A 19981-nucleotide genomic window follows, 5' to 3' on the forward strand; every position below is an offset into this window, starting at 1 on the left:
CCATGCCCGGCCTAAGAATAATAACTTTATAATTATGAAAAATCTATTACATATTCATCAGTTTGCCAGCATTAATCTCAAAGCATAAGTTTTACTTTTTGGGGATAAAGAGATAGATTGTGTTTTAGCCATATGACCAATGTAGAAACAAGCTAAGGTTAACTCCTCATCTAATGAATAGGCCCGATAAAAAAGTTGGTTGACCACAACATGAATAAATAAATGACCATAAGCTTGGAAATGCTACCTCTAGTGTTTCAGAGTGTCGATCACATTTGTAGTCATCACTTAAAGAATTAATGTCTGCCAATGTTTTCATCTAAAATATATTTACAGAGGTCAGAAGAGCTATGTCCGTCCTCCTCTATGCAAAGAGGTGACGACATCAAGGGGTATGTCACAAGCCAAAGTTTAGTTAGACTAAGTTAGTTAGCTGGTTTGTAGTTTTATCCACTAAGTCTGATCTTCTGACCCCTCAGTTTTACAACTTTCCACTCTGTGCTGCACAGCACCTCTCCACTTCTGAGTTAATCATTTCTTTGCCATTATCTGGCAAGAATTCTTATCTCTTTTGCTGTCACTTTATAACAGGGTCCTCTTATCAACCTGCATAGAGTCATGTGATGAGTCAAAGCCTATCAAAAGTTTCCACTCTTCTGATTAGAAATCATCATGAAACTGGATACATGGTTTACAGCAGGTCACTAATGTTGGAAAAAGTACAGAGTCCAGGGAAAGACTTGCTTGTAACTTTATGAATTCTGGATTTTTTTTTCCCTTTGCTTTTTCTTAACTTTCACTAAGGGTTACCGTAGTCTGATGTGTCCTTCCCAAGGCCACGAAATTTGACAAGCTGCACTTTTCTTTTGCTCAATGATTTCTGCTTTAGGCCAAAGAACTGCCTATAATTTCACTAAGAATGTCTTCTAATTCGGATACTGGGGATTTACAAGAGTCTTTAAAGCACGGACTTACACCTATTGGTAAGTAGGAGTTGCTCTATTGATCATCTATTTATTCTGCTAGTACATACATATAATTTAATCTCATTGATGGATTTTGCATTTTAAGTCATGGCTTTTCCTATTATGTTTATTAAAAGCACATAATAAGCCCATGTATGTGTATCACACATTTATCTTTCTTGCAGTTCAAAAAAAGCAAATGAATATTTCAACATATGAATATTATTCATTATATCTAGTGTTTACTGGTGGCATTCTATTAGCCTAAACAGCGAGAAAATATAATTTATAATTTAACAATTTCAACTTTAATATTTGCTGATAATTTTAATCAGAAATAATAAGCTAAAATTTGAACAATTTGAAACAAGTTAATCATATTGACTGATCACTGATCAAACTTTAACAGATAGCTGTCAAGTATTTGTTACTTTTCAACCCACACAAAAGTATGGTGTCTCATTCTCTGCTTATACTGTAAAAACTTTTCATTTTATCTTCCTGGGGAATGAAAGCCATGCCCCCCCGCCAAAAAATAAAACCCAAAAAACTAGACCATCACTAATAAAGGATTTGAAGTTAAGAGCTACTGTTTTTTTTTTTTTTTGCAACAATTAGTATATTTTGTTTTTACAAACAGAAATAAGTAAATAAAGCTACTTTTCATTTAAAAAATAGAGTTACAAACTTGTGAATTTTATAGCAAGACTACATTCAATTAATCCTAAAAGTAAAGGACTAAAGGGAAGTGATTCTCAGTGGTCTGTAATTGTCTGTTGGAAGTCATGCCCTTCTGCCTTTCCCCCGGTTTTTGAAGGACCTGTGTCTTTTCTGGTAGCATTTTCCTAGGCTTTCGGACTGGAACTTCCCTCCGAATTTGCAGGGGCCTGTCATGAGCTCTGAGTCTCAGCTCCATTGTAACAAGAAAGAAAAACCCAGGCTTGAGTTTTTCCTCTTTTTTCCTTCCGAGTCAGCTGACTCCACAGAATGCAGTGATTGCTTTTTTTTATGGGCCAACTACACCCTAAAGTATATCACTTGAGGAAATGTTTACCAAAAATGTTCTATACTTACGAAAAAGAAAACACGGGGAAGGCAAGCAGGGTGTAACACACAATCAATTGTTCTGCAGATAACACAGAAAATACAGGCACAAGAAAGATGAGAGAGAAGCACAAAACGATTTCGCATCTTTTTCGTCGGTCTGAACCGCCGCGGTGTGCAGGCGAGGAGTCCTTCCCGGCAGCTCCGCGCAGCTCCCGCTCCGCGGCGAGGGCCGCAGCTAGAGCGCGCTCGGGCGGGAGACGCGGACTGAGCGCGCACGGGGGACGCGCGCTCGGGGGCTCGCGCCCGCGCGGGCGGTCTTGGGCTCTTGCCGCGCGCAGCCCCAGCTGGTCGCTGCCAAAATAGAGTTGAGCTGGGTCGGGAGACCACACACGCCGATCCCCCGCTGTCTCCCCCAGACCCCAAGGGTGAATTAAAGAGGGTAAGGTAGGGGAAGGAGACGCTGTTGCACTTCTCTCTGCAACCCGGGAAGAACTGTATTTCCACCGACCGCACCCGCAACTCACATAGCAAGGAACCGAGGCGGGTACACGCTGAGCGTAAACAGAGAACACCTGCAGCTTTGGAATCCGTCCCACCGCAGAGGGCTGGGAACCGGAGGACTGTCGGTCCAGCCCATGAGAGGCTGCTGGGGACTAAGCCTCAAGAAAAGTACCGAAGAAGGCTCTCCCCTGGCCTCAGCGAGCCTACCCCAACATCCTAAACCTGTGCAGGCACTTCCGGGCGCCGGATTCCGGGATAACAAAATTCCAGTTTCCGGTAAAAGAGACCTCTTTCAGGATCTTATTCGCAGCCACCCGCCCCTTCCCAACTCAAGCACACCCCCTCCGCCTCCTGGTATTGCAGCCCCGCAGGTGGTTGTGAGGTGTCCGCATCTGCAACATCTTAGTGACCCCGAGGCGACTTTGGCACCGAGAGATCGTCTGTTTAACCTCGTAGCCTCCAGGAGGGTGCTGACCGTCGTTCCCAGGGTGAATGGCTGGACAGAGCCATCCAAAGGGCTGAGGCAGAGGAAGAGAGGGCGGTGAGGAGCCATCAGACTGAACTGTTGCATTGAAGGGCCTGACCCGATTCCTGAAGGAGAGATGCTCTTTGAATGGGTCTTTCTGATTTGCCCAGGGCAGCCCCACTGGGAAGAACCCACGGGTGCAGCTGTAGAGAGTGACTGAGGGTCTCGAGAGTAGCTTTCAGATGGCAAATTGCAAGTTGGGTTGTGTTGAGTCGTTCACAAAACTGAGCCCGGTGTATGTAGACATCAGTCAGGGTTTACAATTCTACATTTAATTCAGTTGTGTTGTACTAGGAAATGGGCCTCGTTTTATTTAAAAAGCGACTCCATGGTTTTTAACTAGGGACTACATCTTGTATGCACACTCATGGTTACATGAAAGTTTTGTGTAGATGTCTGTGCTTGTATAGAAAAGCAGAATTGAGATAAAGTTGTTCCTTCTGCCTACCTGCAAGATAATCATTCAATGTAGTGTAAGAGCAGCACTCTCAGGTTATAACTAGATTGCTCCCTTAAAGTTAACTAACTCTGGGACGCTGGTCAAACTCTTGGTTTCTCGTCTCTGTTTTCTTCTTTCTCCCAGATAGGATGATTCTATTGAATAATATGCAGTACTAACTTTAGAGGCTTTTTATATTTACCTATATTAAGAAAAGAGCCTTATCTGTGTGGTAGGAAATATGTTATACATGAAACAAGTATTTATTGACAACTCCCACAATGTGCCCAATATTGTGCTTTGATTCATATTAAATTTCCATAATTCTTCAAATTAACTGCATTTGCAGAATATTTTATGCATTCATTATAATATTGCATATTATCCACAGAAGGTTATGTCTGCATACTTAGGGGTACATGATACACAGTGCAAACACTGTATTGAGTCTGTAATATGAGGCTTGCTATCTGGTCCCCTGAACACTCTGAGTCTGATTTTATTTCAGTGATAACCTCCACCAAGCTCTGCGCTCATAAGGATCTCTGAAAGTAGACGTCATCAGTGGAAAGTGTGATAGCCGTTATGTCACCCTAACCTCCAGCCAGCTTTATTTAGAATGCTAACCACCCAAGCCCATGTTCTGATTCTCGCAGCTCGGGCTTAGGCTGCCAGTTTCTTCTGGGAAGCTAAACTCCGGAGCCTCCCTTCTTTCCATGCCCCAGTCCATCTCCAAAACAGCGCTTCTCAGATTCCTCTTTTCTGGCCTGGATCCACAGGTTGTGACCAGAGTTAAAAGAGTTCTTAGGCCAGGCACAGTGTCTCAAACTGGTAATCCCAACACTTTGGGAGACTGAGGCTGGAGTATCACTTGAGCCCAGGAGATCGAGACCAGCCTAGGCAACATAGAACCAGTCTCTACAAAAAAAAAAAAAAATTAGCTGTGTGTGGTTGTGGTGGCATGTGTCTGTAGTCCCAGTGACTAGGGCTTGGGGGTGGAGGTGGGAAGATCACTTGAGCCAGGGAGGTCGAGGATGCTGTGATTATGCCTTGAACTCCAGCCTGGGTAACAAAGTGAGACCCTATCTCAAAAAAAAAAAAAGGAAATTTTTTTTTTTTTTTTTTTTTTTTTTGAGGCATAGTTTCACTCTTGTTGCCCAAGCTGGAGTGCAATGGCATGATCTTGGCTCACTGCAACCTCAGCCTCCTGGGATTCAAGCAATTCTCCTGCTTCAGCCTCCCGAGCAGCTGGAATTACAGGTGCATGCCACCACGCCTGGCTAATTTTTTGTATTTTTAGAAGAAATGGGGTTTCACCATGTTATCCAGGCTGGTCTCGAACTCCTGACCTCAAGTGATCCACCCGCCTCGGCCTCTCAAAGTGCTGGGATTACAGGCGTGAGCCACTGCACCCGGCATCTTTAACACCTCTTCTAATAAACCAAGAGAGATTTATAGAGGAACGGAGAACAGAGGCTTGTTAATGCTTCTCTCCTTTACTTGACCCCTCCACCAGACACAATGTCTAGGATTATCTTGGATTCAGCCTTGAACATGAGCTGAGCTAGAGAAGGGCATGTTGTCAGACTTCCACCTACAGGCCAACCCAATCCCCACCCCCAGGGATGCACTAGGCAGGCAAGACAACTTCACTCTACAGGTCTAGAGTCTACCTTAGGATAAAGCTAGTTCTTTGAGTTGCACTTCTTCACGCTTCACCTTATTGGAAGACACTTCTCAGATAAATCCAGTTAGCTTCAAGGAACTTCAGGAGTTTGGAGGGCATTGTGCTCTGGGGAGGCCCTGGGGAAGAGTTGAAATATGACCAATATGATCTGGAGAGGTCAAGCTTGAGAAAACCATGTGAACTAAAACTGACCAGGCCAGTTGATAAAGGTTGCCTCTTCTTTAGTCTTTTGGGAAGCTGTTATGTATGTTTTTGTGTGGTTGCTAAGTAAGAAAAGATATTTGGAGTTTAACTTTTAAACACCAAATAACCTGAATGCAGATGACCATGAGCACTTACATGAGCAGTTTTATCTGGTGATAAATGTAATTGTCTCCAAGGACTTTGTCAAGTCCTGCAAGACAATCAAGTTAACAAGCACATCCCACTGGAAGGTGGTCCTAGAATGGTTAGTGATTCCCTTTTTAGTTTTCTTACAGAATGATGAGTTTGAGTGAAGCTAAGGGGAAAGCAGGACAAAGGGGAACTGAGATGTGTGTGTGTGTGTGTGTGTGTGTGTGTGTGTGTATCTCCAGCATAGTATATTTCTTTCCTGGCACTATCTCATTTAACTATAAAGCTTACTTTGTTAACCCAATTTTACTGATTTAAAGAATGGAATCAGAGGTCAAGTAATTTACTCAGCTTGTCAAGAGAATGAACTGTAAACAGAGCCCAAGAAATATTCTGAAATACATACTCTTTCTCCAAGGTAGTAACTACTTGTTCTTGTTGATATAAAGGAATTATGATTTAATACAATGTTGGTCTATGTAAACTTTCCTCCAAGAGACATTTCGAGCTTAAGAAACACATTTATAAGTGGCTTTTTAATCTTCCTTTCCATTCTACAGTAGAAATCAGATTTGGATCCTTCTAGAATTCAGAAGGGTGGCATAGGGAGTAGTGTATGGAGAGCAGAGTGGAAATCGCATCTGGGAGGACTGAGATTTGAGTGGGGTGGGATGAAGGCACTTCTGGTCCCCTACTCTGGAGTTTCCTGGAAAGGATCTCTGGAGTTTGGATGAAGTTTAGCTTGTGAATTTGTGGTGTATGGTAGCAACTCGCAGGGCTGCCAACAGACGGTGAGAAGGAACTGAGAGGAAATTCAGAGCATGTACTTGTTATAGAGTCAGTGGGTATGAGGAGGGCAGGGAAATCACTCAAATTGAGTGACTGAATTAGATAGCATAAACAAACATACTGTTGTCCCATGAAAGAAGGGGATAGGGAAAGACAATTTAGGTGTCAATTTAAAAAAAAAAAAAGCACTTTTGACAAACCTAGCTGTGCCTCCTGCAGCGAGATAGGCTAGTCCCACACCCATGGTAGCATTTTTCACGGTAAGTGCTGGATTCCTTGCTCAGGGTTTGGATGCCTGCAGCCTCTGCTTCCCGGCCCCCTGCAAGCTTCACCTGCTCCAGCGGCCTCTACAGGAATGGAAAGAAAATTGGTCGGAATCCACTGCTTGGTCCTGGAATCAACTTCCCAGTTTCCAGACAAGAAACTCCGGAGAAAACAAGTGAATCTCTCTCAAGCCTTGGCACACACTGTACGCCATCTCTTAATCGCAAAAGTTATCTCCATGTTGGAAGAGCCCACCCCCTTCTAATTGTGCAACCTCTGTAACTGCCCAGACCGTAACACTTTCCCTAGTTCCACGCTCCATGCTTGAGTGTGACCGTACCACTGTTAAGTCTTGCCTTTCCAAGCTCCCATTTTCTTTGTTAACCAAGTGAGATCCAAATTGCTGGACCCCGCACCCTGCGGTCCCTGCACTCTTTGACGTTAAGAATCAGAAGCTCGTAGCTCAGGCAGGGGCTTTTCTGAAGGAAGAGGTTTGGTTGGATTCATCCCCTCGCTGCAAAAGCCAAGGAATTCTGAAGCAATGCAGGACGTTACCCCTTCCATCAAGAAGTTTCCAGTATCGCCGGATACATTTAAATGGCAGCCTAGAATAATCTCGTGCTAAGGATTTTGTTCCTGACCCAGGTTGAGGCGGAGGAGAGGGTGTAAAGGAGGCAACTTCACGTGTTCAGCTAGTTTCACAAGGTGCTTTGTGGCCTGCTAGCGCCGGGATCGTCGTTCTGTTGGCCCCCAGGCTGGACAGGATTGGTTCCAATGGATGGAGTCTCAATAGTTTTGAACTGGAGCTGGCTCAAATTTCCATTTCAATTACAGAGAGGAAGAGATAGATTAGACTGGACCACCTACCCAAGATTATTTCCCCTGCCCCGCTCTTTTCTCAAGACCAGATCTCCCTGTTACACTCTTCTGAGGGAATCGACTATACCCTGGTGGGGCGCGCCAGGACCCTTGGTTTGGGACAACATGCTGCAAAGAAAATAAGTGAAAAGGTTCTTCAGTGAACTCTTTTCATACAAAGAGCCGTAGATTCCGATATCCAGGCCAAACTCTCCAAAAACCCCTCCTTTCCTTTGGGGCAAGGGTGGGAGGTTGCCTGGGGGGTGGGTGGGGTAGGTTGGATTACCCAGATAATTGCTTTGGCTTTCGTTTTCCTCTGCGATAAAAACCGCGCCACGCCAGATCAAGATATTCTCATAGTGATTGTGAATCAATCGCCATCCTCCTGCTCTAGGGGCTGATGTTGACGTCTTAAGTAGTTATTTACACGTGCAGCAGAAAGGCTTTTTTTTTTTAAACGAGGCACGACTACTCACCTATTCACGTTTGCTTTTTTAAAGCTTCGGTCAACACGACGCTCCCTGGTAATTACTTTGGCTGTACTGAAATTTAACCCGTCTCTTTTTAATACAAAGCGCTCGGGATGCGGGCGGGTGGAGCCTACGGGCGTGGGCGGGTAGCCCAGCCCTCTGAGCCCAGGAATGAAACCGGAGTTCTGGCTAAACTTTTCAGAGAAAGGCAAAAGCGACTTCTGATGGGCTTTTCGGCTGGGAGCGGCGGAAAAATTAGGCAGACCCGGAGTTTCCGTAGGCTGATAAACTTGCTCCTCTTCCCCCTTGGGCTATCCCGGCCTGGTAACGGAGACCTGAAAAGAACCTAGACTTATTCTGGGGTCTAAAAAGTAGATAGGTGGGACGAAAAAAGTAGTTGTCCTGGTTTCTTAAAAAGCACCAAAAAGTGGGAATGGAAGAGTAGACGGGAGAAATTGTTTCCAAGGAGGAAGGTTTTGCAAGTTTTGTACGAGTTTGGGTGGGTCATCTACCCAGGCGCGCGGGAAAGGTGTGTCTGCCACACCTTTTGCGAGCCCAGGAAACCTGAACCGCTCCTGAAGATCCTGATTATTTTTTTTCCTTTGTAGCCCGCACGGGTCAAGCGCGCGGGGGCCGACCAACACTTGCCAGGTCAGGTCGAGCTGATTGCTCCCAGCTCGCGCTCCGAAATGCGGTGCTGAACCAAGGGAAGGAGGAGGTGGGGAGGAGGGCAGGCAGTTGCATCCTCGCGAGTGGGGAGTGCGAGACATCCTCAGCTCCAGCCAGCTGGGTGAATGGGGCGCGCACGGCCCCGTAACGCCGAGCGTGGATAAAATATGCTAGGACTGCGCTTCTCGGGCTCATCAAGGTTGCGGGAGCCTCCCCGAGCCATCATCCTTCGTAATTGCAACCGTCAATCAACACTTCAAGACAAAGTCAGAATCCGGAAGGGCGAGCCCTGGAGACCAGTCTTGTCGGAAAGAAGGAGGTAGAGGGGAGGTGGGGGGAAAGGAGAGAAGTTTGCCAGAAGTTGACAGAGGGAGTGCAAAGAAATTGAGAACGCACAAGGTAGTTGAGCAGAGCTGTCCCCCGGTCCCACCACCGACTCCCAGACCTCCCGGGTTCTAGTCTCTGGCCTCCGCCACCAGTTACAATTCCCGCAGCGGCAAGTACGGGGTGGGTTCCTAAATGTGCTTCCACTAACAGGTAGAGTGGCAGTTGCTAAGATGTCCCTGACGGAGGATGAGATGCGTCTGTCCGCCCGCGATAGGTGCATTTATGGGTAGGTCCAGACCACTGCTGGCGCCAGCGTTTAGACCACACAGACCCCGTTCCACCTACTTACATCTCAACTGCTTTCCCTTCCCGCAGCCACTTGGCTGTCTTCACACTGCGGCCTCGGGAACCCAGAACCATTCCCAAGTATTCCGTCTTAGACTCCGCGAACTCGGGTTCCTCCTCCCACAACTTCCTTTCGGAGAGGGCTTTCTGGGGGACGCCCAGGCCCATCCAAGGTCACTGAGCTAGCGGGTCCCCGGCTTCAATAGGGGTCCCTCACCCAGCAGAATTGAAGGGTCAAAGGACCAGAGTGAGTGCTCGGAAGGAGGAGGGAGTTCTGAGGGCTAAGAAAGGGTGCACTTGGAGGGCAGTAATGAGCTTGACGCTGGAAGTCTGGTGCTGCCTCCCCTTCCTCTGCATCTGCCTCCAGGGTGGAGACCCCGCTGCTTCCTTAAATCCCTGGCGGAGGTACCTGAGGAAGGTTTGTGTGCCCTCAGGTCTCTGGCAATAATCAATTCCTGTGGAACATTCCTTGCCTCGTCCACTGCTGGAGGGGATCTTGACATCCTTCCAGGGGATCTGAAATAGGGTTGCCCCCAGGGAGCTTTTCCCGTCGTCGGGGTGGAGGCCTGGAGCGCCGAGGGCTTAGGCTTCTGAGCTAGGAGTTCACTTGGTTCTTAGGAAAGGCCGTTTTCTCTCGCTTGAGACTTTCTGCTCTTTCATTCCCCCTCCAGTTCGCTGCTATGCTTAGGTGTCGGCCTGGACTAGACTTTCAAAGCAAAGGAAAGGGCTTCCCTCCGTGATATAAGTTCCTCCGTGAATTTTTTTAAAGCATGGATTTTTAAAACCCCGTCCCCAGCCACTATTCCCTCCCGCACCCCTCCCATTTTGTGAGGATTTTTCTTTCCTGGAAAGTCTACCTGTGGAGAGATAAATGAGTGCCAGCTGGCCTTTTGCCACCACCACTCTCCATCTTTCGGGGATGTGGTGGGAGGGTACACTGGCATGGACCGAGAAGTCGCTAGTGTGGCCTAAGCAAGTCCCTTCTGGCCCTGGCAGCTGGCGTTATGAGCATGGTCACAAAGCTTGCCTCACTAGATCAGCCTCAGCCTCAGTCTCAGCCTCAAGTCAAGGCAGGGTTTCTTGATACACTACAATTTCAAGGTCCTGTCAGACCCTTTTTCAACTTCTTTCAATTCTCCTAACTTCCCCCTGCTTCACCAAGCAGAGGTGAAATCACCATCACACACAGGGTTGGAGGCTTCCTCTAGGACCAAGGGTCTAGAGTCCTGCATGCTTGCCAGGCTAGGATCTGGGAAAGGTGCTGTATCATAAGTGCCCCCATAAATTCTTCGAACTGCTGTAGTAGGAAGTTCTTCTTAATTAAGGCTTTGAAATAAACTGATTTTCAGAGTTCACAAGCAAAGCAGGGCAACCACTGCAATAAGCCCTGAAACTAACTCCCTTTCTTTATTTTCTTAGTTCTCAGTGATATTTAAAACAACCAGGAATACTGAAATGTGGTGACAGTGATACTTGATACTATCATGAAAATTGGAACTTTTGGCAACTTCAGCCCACTTCTCCATACAAACTAATGGACAGGCCTTCATAAGTTTAAACGTTTCCATGAAACCTGAAGTTGCTACTAAAGCTGAAGCCTAAATAACTTTGATCCTGAATATATACTGAAGAGCAAAATGACAAATCAGTTAAGAGAGTCAGTAGTACCTGAATTGCCAGGTGTGAGTGGGTGATAAACAACCCATTTTATATAAATTATGCACTGCAAAGATTGAAATAATTTCCAATTCACCAAATACCGGACTGAGCAGTTTCAATGTGTAATCTCTATACCATTCAAATAGAATAAACTTAGATCTTTTGAGATTCAAATTCACCCCCTTGTGGGTGGACTCTGATAATTACTTCGTTGCACAGCAGACCCTGAATATGAGGCATTTCGCATGCAGTCAGGAGGCTGGAAAGAATGTTTTTCATCTTGTTGGGAGGAGATCTGAAAACTTTGAAAATGCGGCTGGGCTGGTGGTCGAAGAGCTTGCATAACAGATGGTTCTTCAAAACATTTGAGGAACCGAGGCTGGGCCTCGGCCTCAAGTGGATGGTCCCATCAGACAACAGAATGAAAAAGTACAGCCTGGACTGATCCTTGTATTCTGTGTGGAAACACAGGTCACTAAAACTGGAAAGTCTGTCGCTTAGATGATCTTGGGCTCCAGTCCAGGGTCTTTTAAAAGTAAGCGAAGGGACTAGGGCGCAGGCTGGGGAAATAGGAGTGGCTGCCCCTTCCTCTAATTCTAATGAGTGAGCTCTTGGCTTGTGGCCCGCCTCTCATTGAGCCAGGACCCTCGGCCCCTTCAGGGCGCCGGAGCCCACGTGTCGCCTCTCCAGGGTCTCAGTGCCCTGGGGAGTTGAAGCTGGAGGACCCTTGACCGCGGACCAACTCTGCACGTAAGAACGGTCAGCTGAATTTTCTCCTTTCAGTGATTTAAATGGGCGTTTAACTCCCCTTCATCTCCTCATCCGACACACTAGCTAGGGCACACGCCCACACGCGCCCCCATCCCTTCTTGCTTCCCCTCAGCTGGAGGAAATTGCCGCTCTGGCTGCTTCTCCTTCTCCGCCACGCTCAGACAGAGGTCGCTTCTGACTAGCTGTAAGACCCGGCTGCATTTACATCCCCCCCGCCCCGGGCCAGGGTGGGGTGGGAGGGGGCGAGGCGGGGTGAAGAGGTTGGGGCAGGCCGGGGGACTGGAGCCTGAGCCTCATCCTTATTGGCTGGCGGCTAGGGTCCGACCTGAGTCCGGAACCCGCGTCCCCATTCACTGTCTTCACCCCTCAATCCAGCCTTTCCCCTACCCCTGGCCCCACTTACCTCCTTCTCCCCCTCGTCTTCCCCCCGTCCTTCCCAGCACCGTCACCCTCGGGGCTGGGAAGGGCCGTTCTCGGACCCGCGCGGGGAGTGGACCAGGCAGGAGAGGGAGGTTGGAACTTCACAACTCCACACTTGGCGATAGTGAGCAAGAGGGAGGCAGAGAGTGATAGGGGGAAGGGGCGGAGAGGAGGGGAGAGAGAAGGGAGGCGAGAGAAAGAGGAGAGAGACCCCTGCCGATCCAGAGCCAGCGGGCGGTGGAGGGAGGGGAAGGAGTCGCCCGAGCCGTCCGGGAGCAGTGGCAGCGGCACAGCCGAGGCGGCAATAGCAGCCCCGCGGTCGCCTTCGCTGCCCGCCGGGAGCTCGGCGGTTCACCGCTCCGCGCCCCGGGCAGCTGCGTCCTCGCCACCGCCGCCGCCTGCGCCCTTGCGGAGCCGAGCCAGAGTGCCGGGAAGCTGTCTTCCTCGCCTCCTTTCTTAACCCCGACCTCCTCCTCGCAGCTCGGGGGCGGCTCCGGAGCTGTGAGACCGGACAGGGCTCAGAGGTCCTGCCCGGCAGCCCCGAGGAGGCGGAGGCACGCTCTGGCGAGGCGAGAGTGTTGGGTGAGCGGGCACCCCGGTCGCGCCTTCCTTCTTTTCGCCGGAGTTGAATCCGTGCTGCCCGTGTCCAGGTGCTGGGCTTCCGGACCGACACGGATCCCCCGTCCCCGCCCGTGGTCGCCTTGTCATGCTGCCCAAAGTGGAGACGGAAGCCCTGGGACTGGCTCGATCGCATGGGGAACAGGGCCAGATGCCGGAAAACATGCAAGGTAAGGAGGCGCCGCGCGGCGCTCCGGCTCCCGCGGCTTCCCCACCCCCGGGCTCGCCCTGCAGGCTTCAGCCTCCCGCCCCGCGCGGGCGCGGGAGTAGCCCCGCTGGGCGCTCGCAGGCGCGGGAGTCAAGCCCCCTCCCCAGGTGCAGGCATAAAAGTTTATGGCTCTTGAACAATGTGGGGCAGAGGTTTGTCCAAGCAACGTCTAATTGGCCGCTTCTAATTAAGGAAAAAGAGGCTTCCAGCTCTATGGCAACCCAAGCAGGGCAGCTTCAGGCTAAAGGTACTTTAGAATAGTAATATCATTCTAAGAAATGGAACGGCTCACTGGACGCCCGAACAGGTTCTCCGTCATTGGAATTGGTTTGTGTGGTACTTCAACCAGTACTCTTGTGTGGAGGGAGGCGACCCAGTCTAGGAGAGTCAACTACAGAAAGAGGTGACCCCCGAAAGGATTGTCTTATCGGTATTAGAATGCATGTGACCACCCCAAAAACCCAGGAGGCACCCGTAGCCAGCTCGGATTTGGACAATTCAAAACTGCTGGCAGAAATGAAGGGAACAAGTTACCCCAACCCCATCCCCTGTACGCGTAGTGCTGAGTGAGTTGGGGGGGGGGGTGGGCAGTGGTTCGTTTATTGCCCCTTTTTAAAATCTGAAATCTGAAAATATGGAAGTCCCATTCGTTTTCCCAGCTCTTGATTGCCAACAAAAAACAAATCCCGCTGGCTATATTTTCTCCGCATTCCAAAATAGCAACTCTAGATCTGGCTTGTATTAAGCCCTTCAGAAGTTTATCTCATTTGCTCTGGGCCGGGGAGGGAACAATGCTAGGAAAAGTCACCGGTGCTCTTCCATCCTCGCCCCTTCCAGGGTGCAGGATGTGCGGGCCGGCGGGCCTGTGATCCCGGAACGCTTCCTGCCATCCCCTTGCGCGAACTTGAAAGGGCTGGGAGGTGTTGAGAGCAGAGTTCAGGGCTGTGCACTCTGCGGTGCTGAGTGGGCGGCGCGCCCGGGCGCTCAGGCCCGGGGACCTGTCGTCGCCCTACCGCGGAGGGGAAAATACGTAGCTGGAGGGCGTGCGCCGTGCGGGTGTGATCCGTTACCCCATCGGTCATCCTGGGGTCTCTCCAGGCCTCTAGGTAGGGCTGTGAGAGTCCCCGGGAGCTGAGGCCCCAGAGGCTGACCTGTGGGTCTGGCTGCTATGGGAACCCGGCTGGTCCAAAGCAGGCTTTCTTCTGGGCACCTGGAATTCCAGCTTAGTGTGAGGCATCGGGGATGTGGCGCGGGGAGGCTGAGCTGGGGGCCTCAGCCGGCAGCTCTGGAGAGCGCCTACCCTTGGGGTCGCTGGGTGAGGCCGGCACGGTTCTTGGCTCCAAAAGGGAAGTTTCTGCTTCTTGTTCTGGCGGGAGAAACCAGAGGCTTATTTTGAGAGCGGAGAGAGAAATATTATTGGTAACGTTTTCTTTGGAAAGTTCGAGAGGGGTCTTCTGTACACACTACCTACTGCCCCCAAACCAGAGAAGTAGTTTTTCTTTGGTGCCTGGGCTCAGAAGTCGCCACTCCCTCAGCCTATGGTTCGAAATCAGCATGGGACGCGCGGGGCAAGGCTTCGTCGGAGACTAGAGGCCTGCCTGTTGGGAGGAGCCCGTGGGGATGGGGACCCCATTCTCTTGCTTGCTCTGTTTCCCACCTGGGACGCCTCCGTAGTCCGACTCGTGGGGGAGCCCAGAAAGACGATTCACAACTTAGCCCCGGGACAGCGCAGCGCGCCCAACTTTGAGGGAACTTTGTGCTCCTCTCTGAGGCCCCAGCTTTCCAAGGCACCGCCGTCCGTTCTTTCTCTAGACCGAAACTGGGGAAGAGTGTGGGCGCTTCTTTGCCCCGATAGGTTCGCTTCCCCAAACGCCTACGTCGGCTGCACCAGGGCACCTGGGAAATTCTGAAAGGTGCCCAGGCCTCACACAGCAGCGTCTCCCTACTCGGCCTCTGTCTTTGGGTTTTTTCAAGAGGGTTTCTACCTCATCCCTCGGTCTTTTTTCGATGTCGGGTCCCCGAGGTAGGCACGGAGTCCCTCTGAAAGCAGTTACCTATCTGTGCCCCTTTGGTGTAAAGTTAGAGTTTACTTTGTTGGGGGAAGGGGAGGTAGAAAAGATCACACTTGGGAAAGTGCGCTGTTCGCCTTATTCCTAAAACATGCCTCAAGACTGTCATCGCGATTGTTAGGAGAGCGATCAATGTCTAGGGGCTATAAAGGAATTTCTGAACCCTCGGCCCTTCCCAAACCCCCAGGTTCCTAAAACCCTAGGCGGGGGTCTCTTGGAGCTGGGATTCAGGCTGGTACTGCTGGGAGGACCGCGCCTAGCATCCCTTTATTAATATTTCACGAAAGCAGGGTCCTGCCTCCTCTGGAGCCTCTTTTCTCGAAATTTTCCCAAACTCTGGTTAACTCACTCCCCTGTAAGCGCCACCCTAGGGCTCTGTGTCCCAGGAAGAGACGCGTCAACTCCGCGGGTCTGCGCGCAGTCCTGAGCCGCAGCGCTGCAAGTGACCCCCTCGACGGCCCTTTCCGACAGAAGCGCTCTGGAACCAAAGAGAAAAAAAAAACTTTATTTTCAGAAGAACAAGTCATCACTGCGGCGATACTGTGGCCGAGGACTTTGGCGATGGGGTGGGGGCTATTTCTCTTTCCTTTTTGGTAAACAAATCAGAGGAAACTTCTGTCCGGCCGTGGGTTTCCCATCCCCCACCTGCCCCACCCCCTGCAAACGCCACTGATTAACTTAAAACAAACTCGGCTTCGTGTTTGTGCGCCGTTGGGTAGCAGGAGGTAGAGCCTGGGCGAGAGCCTGGTGCGTCCACGGGTTTGGCCGAAGAGTGCCCAGGGGAATGCGGGCACGGTCCCGGCTGCGCAGACCTGCGGGTGCCCGCCCACCCGCGCCCGGCGCTCCCATACTTGACCTGTGTGGATGTGGAGTCTCCGGGAAATACCGGATCAGGCACTTCCTGGGGTCTCCTGGTCACTGCCCTTCCTGTGCATAGTTTGTCATCTTTTCAGCTGCGAAGACGCCTTCGCGGGTCTGCGTCCGGAGCAAGGCGGTTACCCGATCCCGGCAGTGAGCCGAGCCGCGCGTCGTCGCGGCCTGATTTCTGTTTAACTTTAACAGGGCGATCTCGAGGTGTTTATATTTTGCTATGATGATCGGAAACATGTGAGGTTCATTACAGGGCTTCAATACTTTGAAACCAAAACCCTCCCGTGTGCCTTTTACTCTTCTGGTATTTTTCCCCGTACGGGCGTCCTCTATTTTCTTTTTCCTTCCTTTTATTTTCACAGATTTTCAAACGTGAGGAGATGAAAGTATCCAGAATAGAAAAGTACTGTCAATACGGAACTGAATGTTTCGATTATTCTAACAGATCTGAACGTTGGGAGCCTCAGGTTGTTTAGTTCAAGTGGGCTGCTCCTGAGAAGCGGGTTTCTGGGGCTTCAGTTTCTCTGTCGGACAGTTTGCAAATTGGTGCTGCTGTCTCTGTAAGCAAGGTGCACTTGCAGCAAACCACTTCAAGAGGGAGGGAATAAAGCCTGCGCTTGTTTCTCTACCTTAGGCGAAGGTGACATTTTGGAACTTAACTTCATAGGGATTTAAAAGAAATTCGAAACTGTTACTTTATGCAATTCATTTCTCTATTTGTTGCTTTGTGGAGTTATGAGACTTGTGTTTAAAAGTGGTCAGTTTAAAATGTTAATAGAAGAAGTTGGAATTGTTTGTGGCACATGGAATTGTATAAGGTGCATGCTCATGGATGGCAAAAGATGTTTTACTTGTAAAAATAGTTCAGTAAGACCTTGCTAAAAATTGTTTTTATTTTATATTTTACCATGTGATATTTGCCCAGCAATCACCAAAATGCTTTCTGTTGCGGGATTAACACCTACATGTAAATTAATTGAATATGTGTATACATTTGTCTTTTTGTTTCAGTGTCTCAATTTAAAATGGTGAATTACTCCTATGATGAAGATCTGGAAGAGCTTTGTCCCGTGTGTGGAGATAAAGTGTCTGGGTACCATTATGGGCTCCTCACCTGTGAAAGCTGCAAGGTTTGCTCACACATTGCTACCTGAAAAATATAATGTCCAACACCAAGATAAACCAGTGGATTAATTTTTTTTAAGCCAAATTTAGGCTTCCTTTTTAAAGACTCAACTAAAAATGACAAAGAGGGAAAAAGAAAGTCTTAGGGAGATGATTCTTAAAAGTGTGTGTCTGATTTAGTTCAAAAGGCAAAGAAATTTATGCTGTTTAGAAAACTTTGCCAGTCTCATGGTTCTAAAATACTTCATTGTAGTAAAGTGATACAGCTGTAGAAAGACTTCCATTTCTAACGGTCCTAAATATTGATTTTGCTTGACTTATATATATTTAAAGCATCGTTGTTCTTGAGAGGGAATATGACAAAGTATTTCCCAAATACATTTTAACTTCAGAGTATTTCTGTGCTACAAGTCTAAACATTTTTTATCCACAGACATAAAAGCCTAAATTCCCAACTGTGTGATTTCATCTTGATTTATTCCAAAATAATTTTAAGGATTTTTTTGAAATTTATATCATAAAGACCAAGAAATCAGATTTTAGTTTTTAATATAATAATTTTTACAAATATATCGTATAACCTATTTAAATACATGGATTTTAATATGTAAAATATGCTATATTGTTAATATAAATTATACTTTAAGAATTTATCTCAGAACTTTTTAATATATTCCCAGTAAATTCAGTATTCACTAGTTTTCAAAGTTTTTTGTTTGTTTGTTTGTTTTTGTTTTTAAGTGGAAAACTCAGTACAATTACTTAAACCACCACCAGGAAAATCCCTCCATTCTCTATAACAAAGTAAGAATGTTTCTCTTTGTGGCGAGTAGGTTAAATATGAATACTATCCTGGTAAAGCTCTTATTATATTATAAAGCCACACATTTTACTTTTGATTAACTCTTTTATATAAAATATAAGGAAAGCACATACCCTGTGTGCTACAATTCAGCTATCTGTGATACATGCTTTTTCTTTCCATTAGTTTTGCCTTTTTAAAAACAGTCCCTATATTTGAATGTATTCCAGTGGAATTATGAGCATTTTCCCATTTTACTCTTTACATCCTTTTGCTTTTAACTATCCAGTGTTGACATTTGTTAACCAAAAAAAAAAAAAAAAAAAAAATCTGAGGTGTTTTGCTATTCATTTTTTTCCACTGGCATTTTTCAATGGTTTATCACTGAAATTATATCAGACTACTTAAAAACAATGCCAGAACTTTATGAGTACCCCTATCTGGAACACGTGGGATAATAGGAAAACAGATTTTTAAAAAAATTGATCAATATAGATTGTATTTTTTCTGACTGTTGGGATGAAATGGTGTGTAGCCAAATCTCCCCAAGATTTGACTTAATTCTTCAAGAATATAACTGATACCAGAAAAATCTCCACCATGGCCTGGCACAGTTTGGGAAGGTTGATGTTGCTGAAATGTAAAATAAACCACAGAACCACATAAGGGCTCAAATAGTGCAATGAAAGGATTTACTGGTGATTTTCTTAAAATGAAACAATGGAAAAGATGGATGTTAGATTTATAATACGTCTCACTATTTTCTCTGTCTTATAGGGATTTTTTAAGCGAACAGTCCAAAATAATAAAAGGTACACATGTATAGAAAACCAGAACTGCCAAATTGACAAAACACAGAGAAAGCGTTGTCCTTACTGTCGTTTTCAAAAATGTCTAAGTGTTGGAATGAAGCTAGAAGGTAAGATTCTTCTAAAGACTACTGCCTATTAAAACTCTCCAACGACATGGACTTTAAAACAACATTGTACTTATAGCATGGTAACATTATTTTCCTAGCATTTTAACACTACTGACAATACTGTAAGATCTTTCTCTGTTTCGTCTGCAGAATAGTCTGAGTCTCATTTAATCATGGTGACATCTACTAGGAAGAAAATTTAAAATATTAGTTGTCTTCCCCCCCCCCCCACCCCCTTTTTTTTTAGTTTGGGAGCAGATTCATTTGACACAAAAAAGGAAAAAAGATCAGGTTATGAAAATAAGACTAAAACAATCCAACTGAAAACAAGAATAATTTGTAAAACTATTAAAAGTAAAATATCCTTTAAGTTTTTAAATCAAGATACCCTAGGAAAAGTTTGATTTCAATCCTTTTTAAAATAGGTGTGCTTGTCATAAGTGTTAACTACTAATTTCATGATTCTTAAGCAAGAGTTAAAGCCTTTAATGGTGAAAAGGAGTTTCTCATGTAGGATATTTTTGGTAGTGTAGAAATGTATTTTTTTAAAAGATAATGACTGAGGCTGCAAAATAAAAAATTGAGAATCAGGAAACATGAAAAATAATGAACTATTAAATCATTAGCAAAGATTTGACAAGAACAAGAAAGTGGCTCCTCAAAAACCACACTTGAACTTTGTTGAAAGGGCAGACCCTATACTACAATGTACAGATTGGCAGCCAGTAAAGTTAATATGTGACTGCTGTAAATAATTTGTAGTTCATGTACTACTATGGTATGTTGCTGCTTTCTAGCCTCTGACCTACTGGCTTTTCATGGATTAAATATACTGCAAATAAAGCAATAACAAGGGATACATATCACCGATGGTGCTAGATACAAGAGTGCATTTTATTTGATCAATGAGGCACAGGCTATTTTTATTTGGAACTTTTCTGTTATATGGAACTCATACTTGATAGAAATACTAAAAAAAAAAAAAAAATCATATAAATCTGCTGAATAGCTAACACACTTCTTCCGAATAGAGGTAGCCACTTTGGTTATTATGAGGACTGTTAATGCCAGTATCATTTTTAAGAGATCATGAAAGGAAATAATTGATACTTATTAATTTTCTTATTATCAATCACTATTATTTCCCAAATAGCAAAATATTGTGGTAGATGCTTACTACAGTAAGAGACTCAGAAGATAAGTAAATGTTGTGATTTTGCATGTCATTTAATTCCTTTTCAACAAAAATAATAAGGCTGCATTTCTTTACCTTAAATAATTAAACTTTCTTTCTTTTTTT

The 19981-nt window shown here is 46.6% G+C and overlaps 1 protein-coding gene across 5 annotated transcripts in view; it reads left to right on the forward strand.

The window, feature by feature from the left end:
* Positions 1-703: 703 nt before the first annotated feature.
* NR5A2 (nuclear receptor subfamily 5 group A member 2) overlaps positions 704-19981 on the forward strand; it is a 147961-nt gene continuing 128683 nt past the window's right edge. Inside the window, exons 1-4 of one of the 5 annotated variants that reach the window (XM_005540335.5) lie at positions 814-983; positions 12721-12858; positions 16847-16965; positions 18540-18681. In XM_005540335.5, the coding sequence (XP_005540392.1) occupies positions 920-983; positions 12721-12858; positions 16847-16965; positions 18540-18681 (463 nt within the window). In that variant the 5' untranslated portion in view covers positions 814-919. Of the gene's footprint in view, positions 984-11786; positions 11835-11998; positions 12163-12720; positions 12859-15668; positions 16040-16846; positions 16966-18539; positions 18682-19981 lie in introns of those variants that run through there. The other 4 variants (XM_045394486.3, XM_015447600.4, XM_005540336.5 and 1 more) reach the window with 4 other exon arrangements.

Source organism: Macaca fascicularis, chromosome 1 (genome assembly GCF_037993035.2).
Source record: "Macaca fascicularis isolate 582-1 chromosome 1, T2T-MFA8v1.1".
Taxonomy (NCBI): Eukaryota; Metazoa; Chordata; class Mammalia; order Primates; family Cercopithecidae; genus Macaca; species Macaca fascicularis.